At 55.9% G+C, this 7954-nt stretch overlaps 1 protein-coding gene across 1 annotated transcript; it reads left to right on the top strand.

Annotated features, from left to right (window-relative positions):
- Positions 1 to 2186: 2186 nt before the first annotated feature.
- On the top strand, positions 2187 to 7929 carry YARS1 (tyrosyl-tRNA synthetase 1). Its single transcript, XM_065857089.2, has 14 exons — positions 2187 to 2267; positions 2368 to 2432; positions 2616 to 2762; positions 3776 to 3951; positions 4171 to 4300; positions 4597 to 4677; positions 4991 to 5083; positions 5251 to 5386; positions 5579 to 5664; positions 5742 to 5877; positions 6373 to 6467; positions 6601 to 6794; positions 6916 to 7057; positions 7261 to 7929. The coding sequence occupies exons 1-14, from the start codon at positions 2252 to 2254 to the stop codon at positions 7369 to 7371; spliced, it is 1608 nt and encodes a 535-aa protein (XP_065713161.1). The 5' UTR covers positions 2187 to 2251; the 3' UTR covers positions 7372 to 7929.
- Positions 7930 to 7954: the final 25 nt, after the last annotated feature.

Below are 7954 nucleotides of genomic sequence, written 5' to 3'. Positions count from 1 at the left end.
AGCAGGACTAATACAAGCCCAAATCATCAATGCAGCCTGTACCTTCTCCTCCAAAGCTGCCGTAAATCAGTCATTCTAACACCAAACACCAGTAGTCACAAATTATTCTCTATGACCTGAAGTACAGAGCACGCTTTACGTGTTAAATAAAGCCGTGCAGACCCTCCCATTCTCCGAACTGCCACCTCCGTCCTTGAAAGATACTAAACAAATAAAAAGTCTTTTCCAGGTTAGGAAATACTGAGTAACAGGAAGAGTAACTGCCAGGGAGCTACCAACACATTCAGCAGCATATTAGTCACTAAAATATCCACTGAAAACACATATTATAATGAAAGATCAGAAGATAAAGAACCTTCCTGTAAAAGTCAATAGCTTAAAGGTCTCCACAAACAAAACCTGTTTTCCTCTCGGTGAGGACTCACACAAAGATGAACCTTTTGACCTGATAGCCCTGCATTGACTCTCCCAGCAGGAGGATCTGGACTAAGGAAAGGTATTTCCTGTCCTCTGGGACCAACACATTTAAAGAAATACCTTTTGTCTTCCTGTTGGCTTGACTACTTACTGCATTCAAAAGTGGGGGGCTACCTATTCCTGGAATAAACCCCAGGCAGTTCTGCTGCTTCCTCTTGTCATTCTGCCCAAATAATAAAAATCAGCACTTTCTGAATAATGCTGGAACAGCACTGAAGAAAAAAAATACCTTGGGAATCGCCTACATACATACAAAACCTATACAAGAGCACAGGGAGTCACGGGCAGTGCTCACTCGATAGTACTTGCCTGGAATTCAGCAATTTTCCTACAAGTGCTCAAGTGCTTCTTCAAGAGAAACAAAAATAAATTAAATGTGGATTTAGGCCTACAGAGTGTAGCAGTCTGATAATCTCACTCTTAACCAATATGGACTTGAAGGAGAATCAAACATTTTAAGCCTTTTTGCTGGAACTGGCTGACAAAAAGCACATTGGGAGATGTTTACATGCTCAGCTTGCAGAGGAGACAGTTCCTTTATTGCTGTGAACTTCACAGTTCACCCAAGTGCAGCCTGTGCTGGGTCTGTAGTGTCAGCCCCACACCAATTCATTCTGGAAGCGGAACTCTGGTAACTATGGGACTGATTACACGCAAGCCTGTAGCCCTCTAACATTCTCCATGGAACTGTGCTGAGTTCAGGGGATGTTCAAGGATTTACACCAGGATAATGCTCAGTAACAGTGTAAACAGCTCTTAAATGGATGCAAGACAAGGCTCTGCCTGCTGTCACCCTATCCCTTGTCACAGCGCTGGTGCCATCTCACCCCTACTGCAAACACACCAGCCACAGAATCACAGGATGGTTTGGGTTGAAGGGACCTTCAAATGTCCCCCAGTGCCCCCCCGCCATGACAGGGACATCTTCACCAGCTCAGGTTGCTCAGAGCCCCGTCCAGCCTGGCCTGGGATGTCTCCAGGGATGGTTCATCCATCACCTCCCTGGCCAACCTGGGCCAGTGTTTCTCACCCTCATGGGCCTTGGATGGGCTGTTCTCCCAAGGGCAGCTCTTCGGAAAGTTCCTCACACTTTATGTGGGTTTCTAGTACAGCCTCAATAAATGGTGGGATCAAAAGACAAAGCTACTGAGCAACACAGCTCTGCAAAGGCCCAGGAACTGACCACTTCGCCCAGCCCACAGCCCTCACGGCTCTGGGGGCACAGAGAGAATACTCATGGGGCACAGGGCCCCTCGATTTCCCCACCACAGGCGATCTTATTTGGAAAAGCCAAGTCTCCAGCCGCAGGGACGGCGCTCTCGCCTCACACCAGAGAACAAGGGCAAACTGTTTCACCCGCACCTGCCCCAAACTCAGCGGCCCTGCCCCGGGTCACACATTTCTCCCCCTCACGCTACGTGAGGCCGGGGCCGCCCCGAGGGAGGAGCCCGACTCGCTCCCTGCTCCTCCCCTCGGCCAGGCCTGGCCCGCCCAGGCACCGGGTGTCCTCTCGACCCATTAAAAAGGACGAAATAAATAAACAAACAGCTACAACACGACAAATGACCCGGCCAGACCAGGCCTGACAGCGGAGCAACCCCAACCGCGCTCACCCGCCGCCATCTTAACGGCGCGAGCGGCCCCGCCCCTCCCGCGGGAGACACCGCCTCATTGGCTGGAGCGCGGCCGGCCCCGCCCCCTCCCCATCGGCAGCTCGGCGCTCGAGCGGCGGAAGTGACGTCCAGGCGCCGCAGCCGAGCGCCGAGCGGGGCTGATGCAACCGGGAGCAGGTCGGTGGGGCCGGGCCGCGGGAAGCGGGGCGGGCTGGGCTGGGCACCGGCGGGACCCGGGAGGCGGGGGAGGCCGGTAACACTGTGTCCTTCCCTGCAGCCGCCGCTATGGAGCCCGCGCTTGGTCCGCAGGAGAAATATCACCTCATCACCCGGAACCTGCAGGTACTGAGGGGATATCGGGGCGGGACAGGCCCTGGGAAGAGCGGAGGGGCCTTGAGCAGCCTCTGCGTGGGCCGGAGCCCGAGCCCGGCTCGGGGTTGGCGATCCAGCGGGACTTTGTCCTGCCCGTGTTCCCCCGCAGCGGGAGGCTCAGCCGCACCAAGTGTGTGTCGTGTCCCTCCGCAGGAGGTGCTGGGCGAGGACAAGCTCATGGGCATCCTGAAGGAGCGGGAGCTGAAGATCTACTGGGGAACGGCCACCACGGGCAAGCCGCACGTGGCTTATTTCGTGCCCATGTCCAAGATCGCGGATTTCCTCAAGGCCGGGTGCGAGGTACGGGCACGGCTGGGGCTCCTGCGGGGCTTTGTCACCGCACCGGTGGGTGGGAACCTCTGTTCACATGAGCAGCTGACACATTGTCCCTGAAGAGAAGCTGCCAAATTCGTGTATACTGTGATTAAGTTATAAAAGACGTACCCATCATTAACCAATTGACATGAGATAGAAGGACAGGGAACTTCTTGAGAGACTCTAATGCAGAGCAATGAAGATGCTGAAGGGAGTGGAGCCCTGCAGGGAGTGTGAGGAATGACTGAGGGAGCTGGGGCTCTGGAGCTGGAGAAGAGGAGACTGAGGGGTGACGCATTCATGGGGATCAATATGGAAAGGGGGAGTGTCAGGAGGATGGAGCCAGGCTCTTCTGGGTGACAACCAGTGACAGGACAAGGGGCAATGGGTGCAAACTGGAACACAGGAGGTTCCACTTAAATTTGAGAAGAAACTTGTTGGGGGTGAGGGTGTCAGAGCCTGGCCCAGGCTGCCCAGGGAGGTTGTGGAGTCTCCTTCTCTGCAGACATTCAAACCCGCCTGGACACCTTCCTGTGGAACCTCAGCTGGGTGTTCCTGCTCCATGGGGGGATTGCACTGGATGAGCTTTCCAGGTCCCTTCCAACCCCTGACATTCTGGGATTCTTTGACCACCTGCAAGATGAGGGATTATTTTTTAAGTTTTAGATCCTTCTGCATGGCAAGAGGGAGACAGAAGATGAAGTGATGCATTGTTTAGAAGCAGAGTGCTTAGTTTATATTTAACTAATAATCAATAGGTGTATTGTAAGTAAGATCATCAATTATTTATTAGTATAGATGTATGTCAAAATTTTCAAAAATTGTGATGCATATGTAATAATTATGTGAATATAAACACCATAGCATCCAGTCGTTGTAGCACTTATGGAGGATGATCCCCAGTGTTCCCCAGCACTGAAAAAATAAAGAATGACACTCAACAGTATAACTGAATCTGTTATTAAGTTTATTTCTTTGTTTCATCCCCTCCCCACCAGGTGACGATACTCTTTGCTGACCTCCACGCTTACCTGGACAACATGAAGGCTCCCTGGGAGCTGCTGGAGCTGCGCACCCGCTATTACGAGAACGTGATCAAAGCCATGCTGGAGAGCATTGGGGTGCCCCTGGAAAAGCTCAAGTTTGTCCGGGGCACCGACTACCAGCTCAGCAAGTGAGTCCTGCACTACCTGGGCCTCCCGGGAGGGCAGAGCCCGACTTGGGGCTGTGCTGTTTCTGCCCCTGCCCTGTTCCTGAGCCCACTCCCAGGCACCATCAGTCAGGGAACAAAGTGAAGGTGTCTCAACGCCTCTTGTTGTTGCCAGAACCAGTGTTCATGTGAAGCTACTCTAAAAAAATATCCCCCTCCTAACAGCGCTGTCCCTTCCTGCAGGGAGTACACACTGGACGTGTACCGCCTCTCGTCCGTGGTGACGCAGCACGACGCCAAGAAGGCAGGAGCGGAGGTGGTGAAGCAGGTGGAGCACCCTTTGCTCAGCGGTTTGCTGTACCCAGGCCTGCAGGTACGTTGTGCCGAGGTGGGTTTGGCAGAGCCGCTTGGCCGGGGTGGTGCTGGGTGAAACCAGAACCGCGGGCACACATGAGGCTGAATGCCAAGGTCATCGTACCCCAGTATTACAGCAGCATGAGGCATAATCCAAGCACAGAGCTGCTTTTGCAGGAGAGCTCCCAGGGCAGCAGGAGTGCCCTGGCAGGGGCTGGGCAGGTCCTGGAGGGCAGACAGGACCCCCAAAAGCTGAGCTTAGCTGGGCCGTGAAGTCCTGGGGCCAGGCTGAACGCTGCGCGTGTCTCTCTGCAGGCGCTGGATGAGGAGTACCTCAAGGTGGACGCGCAGTTTGGGGGAGTTGATCAGCGGAAGATCTTCACCTTTGCAGAGAAGGTGAGGAGTGGGGGGTTTGTGAGCCCCCTGCAACGCTGGCTCAGGGCTTGAGCACTCACTGATCCCTTGGGAGAAGTGTGTCTGGGATTTTGGTTGGCACCAGTGGGCTCTGTGGAGCTCCTGCTGCTGCTTGCATGGTCCCTGAGGCACAATAGTGCTGCCACACATCCCCAGCTGTGGCTGTCTGTGCCATTTGAACCCACGAGACCTTTCTGGGTCCCAAAGTTATCTGGAGCCATGAGCAAACGGGTTGGGAGTTAAAGCTGATCTGCAGAAAATGACTGTCCGTGGCTTGCTTCCTTGTGTTTCCCAGTACCTGCCTTCCCTGGGCTATGCCAAGCGCGTCCATTTGATGAATCCGATGGTTCCCGGTCTGACAGGCAGCAAAATGAGCTCGTCAGAAGAGGTTGGTCCCTGAGTGCTGGCTGCGGTCAGGGGTTAATGACTGGGGCAGAGAGGCTGCACCCCAAGAGCGGGTGACTTCTCTCACACTGGGGTCTAAGAAGAAATTGCAACAACTCCAGCGTGAGTTGTCTCATTTGGGTAAAGGGCTGTGGAAATCTCTTCCTGCAGGACTCAAAGATTGATCTTCTGGACCGCAAGGAGGATGTGAAGAAGAAGCTGAAGAAGGCTTTCTGCGAGCCAGGGAACGTGGAGAACAATGGTGTCCTCTCCTTCATCAAGCACGTCCTCTTTCCCCTCAAGTCAGGTGAGAGGCTCTGGGGCTTGTTTCTCCTGTGGGTAAGAGGAGGGGAGGGCAGCGTGTGTCCCCTGAGTGTCCCCAGGCCCTGCTGTCATCCCTCTCAGCTCTTGGACTCGGTGGGGCGGGTGGTTTATCTGGCTGAGCAGGGAGCCAGTGTCCGCTGGGGTTAATCTGAGCTTTGAAATCTGTGTGTTGCAGAGTTTGTGGTTCTACGAGAAGAAAAATGGGGAGGAAACAAAACCTACACAGCGTACGAGGCCTTGGAGAAAGACTTTGCTGATCAGGTGAGCGCCGGGAGGGACTGAGCCCTGTCCCTGTCCCTGAGGACTGTGCAGGAACCCATCTGTCTGTCACAATACAGGTTGTGCATCCCGGAGACCTGAAGAACTCGGTGGAGGTTGCCCTGAACAAACTGCTCGACCCCATCAGAGAGAAATTCAACAGCCCGGAGCTGAAGAAGCTGACCAACGCGGCGTATCCCAACGCGGCCAAAGCCAGTAAGGAGCTGCTGGGAGCTCAGGGAATGCAGGACTGGGTGGGAGAGAATCCCCTAGCGCTGAGGTTAGAGAGTTCTGAGACTTTAGTCTCAGCTCGAGGGGCTAGTGAAGCAGAGCGGGGGCTGTGCTCTGTGATGTGGAGACAAGCAGGGAATTCAGCAGCACCAGCATTTGGGGGTCACTGTCCCCCCCAGGGCCTGGTTTTATTCATAGAATCATAGAATAGAATCACAGAATCATTTTGGTTGTAAAGACCCTCAAGATCATCAAGTCCAACCATTAACCCACCCCTGGCACTGCCCCATGTCCTGAGAACCTCATCTCCATATCTGTCCAACCCTCCAGGGATGGTGACTCCAGCACTGCCCTGGGCAGCCTGTTCCAATGCCCCACAGCCCTTTGGGGAGGAAATTGTTCCCCACATCCAACCTCAACCTCCCCTGGCGCAACTTGAGGCCACTTCAGAGTGACACAAGTGTTCCCTTTGCCCCACAGAGCCTGCAGAGAAGGGCACCAAGAACTCGGAGCCAGAGAACGTGGACCCATCCCGGCTGGACATCCGCGTTGGCAAAGTGATCAGCGTGGAAAAGGTGTGGGCGCAATGGGAAAAGGACAAACCTTCCTGCATGGTGATATGGGCCCTGGGAACCCGTGTTGGGGGGTCCTGTTCCTTTTCTGCCACCCCATTCCCCTTCCCCGCCTTCACCTCCTCCTGCTCGGCAGCACCCGGACGCCGACAGCCTGTACGTGGAGAAGATCGACGTGGGCGAGCCGGAGCCCCGCACGGTGGTCAGCGGCCTGGTGCAGTTTGTCCCCAGGGAGCAGCTGCAGGACCGGCTGGTGGTGCTGCTCTGCAACCTCAAGCCCCAGAAGATGCGGGGTGTGGAGTCGCAGGGCATGGTGCTATGTGCCTCTAGGTGAGGAGGGCAACAGGGGGTGCAATTCAGACCCCCCCTCTCCTGCCCCAGAGCTCGGTGGTGCTGAGGGGGAGTTGGTTGTCACCTCGGGGTGACTCTCTGTCCCCCACACACCCCGCAGCGTGGGGGAGCCGCGGCAGGTGGAACCCCTGGACCCGCCGTCTGGGTGCTGCGCTGGGGAGCGTGTCTACGTGGAGGGGTATGAGGATGGGGAACCCGACGCTGAGCTCAAGCCGAAGAAGAAGGTCTTTGAGAAGCTGCAGGTGAGGGGCTGCGCCAGGGGGCTCTGGGTGTCGAGTGGGACAGTGCTTAGGGCCACGTAGATGCCGCTGTCCCCAGCTCTGGGTGCCCTCAAATAAGTGATTTGCCACTCGGTGCCTGTGTTTGCTGCTGCTGGAGGAGTCAAACCTCCTCAGCCCTACTGGAAGCCCAGACCTAACCCTGCTCCCCTGGCTCTGCTCCCCAGGCCGATTTCCGGGTCTCTGAGGATTGTGTCGCCCAGTGGAAGCAGAAAAACTTCCTGACCAAGCTGGGGAGCGTCTCCTGTAAAAGCCTGAAGGGAGGGAGCATCAGCTAACAAGTGCCGGTGCCACAGCTCCTGTCTGGTCCCCTCCACCACCTCTGCTCCCAGTCCTGCCATCTCCCCCCAGTATCCCATGCAGGGGGCTCAGCCTGTGGGATTTGGGGGCTCTGGGACTGAATTTGCAGCCTGAGGAGCTGCCCCCGCTGTCTCCTGGGCCTGCTCAGCTTGTGGCCATGGGGGACTGGGGGTGACACCGCACTCAAGGGACCTGTGTGACTTGTGCCCATGGCCTCAGGCTGGACGCTGGGGCTGTCGCCGCGCTCCTGGTTGTGCCGCAAACCGGGGTGGCAGGTGCTGCGGTGAGGGCAAAAAGAGAAAGCTGCTTGCTCAAACTGGTGTTGCTGCTAATGGAGCTGGGGACAACCGGGGGTCCCCCGCTCTGCCCAGGGACCCCTCATTCATGCTTCCCCAGGGCTGGTGCTGCCCTTTGGCCAGGAGCCCAGCAGCTCCGTCCTGAGCCTGTGGGGAGGCTGTGGGGGGTACGGGCCTTAAAAACTGACTCGGGAACCATCTGTCTGTCATAAACCCAAATAAAATGTCAGTCTGACTGCGCCCGGGTGTGTTTGTCTGTCTGGGA

This window comes from Patagioenas fasciata, chromosome 25 (assembly GCF_037038585.1).
Source record: "Patagioenas fasciata isolate bPatFas1 chromosome 25, bPatFas1.hap1, whole genome shotgun sequence".
NCBI classification, from domain to species: domain Eukaryota; kingdom Metazoa; phylum Chordata; class Aves; order Columbiformes; family Columbidae; genus Patagioenas; species Patagioenas fasciata.
Note: the sequence above shows the minus strand (reverse complement) of the source record. Positions and strands in the feature narration are given on the sequence as shown.

Coding starts and splice junctions, on each gene's coding strand:
- YARS1 (XM_065857089.2), top strand. Junction 5,665..5,741: donor AGAAAGACTTTGCTGATCAG/GTGAGCGCCGGG, acceptor GTCACAATACAG/GTTGTGCATCCCGGAGACCT. Junction 6,795..6,915: donor ATGGTGCTATGTGCCTCTAG/GTGAGGAGGGCA, acceptor CACACCCCGCAG/CGTGGGGGAGCCGCGGCAGG.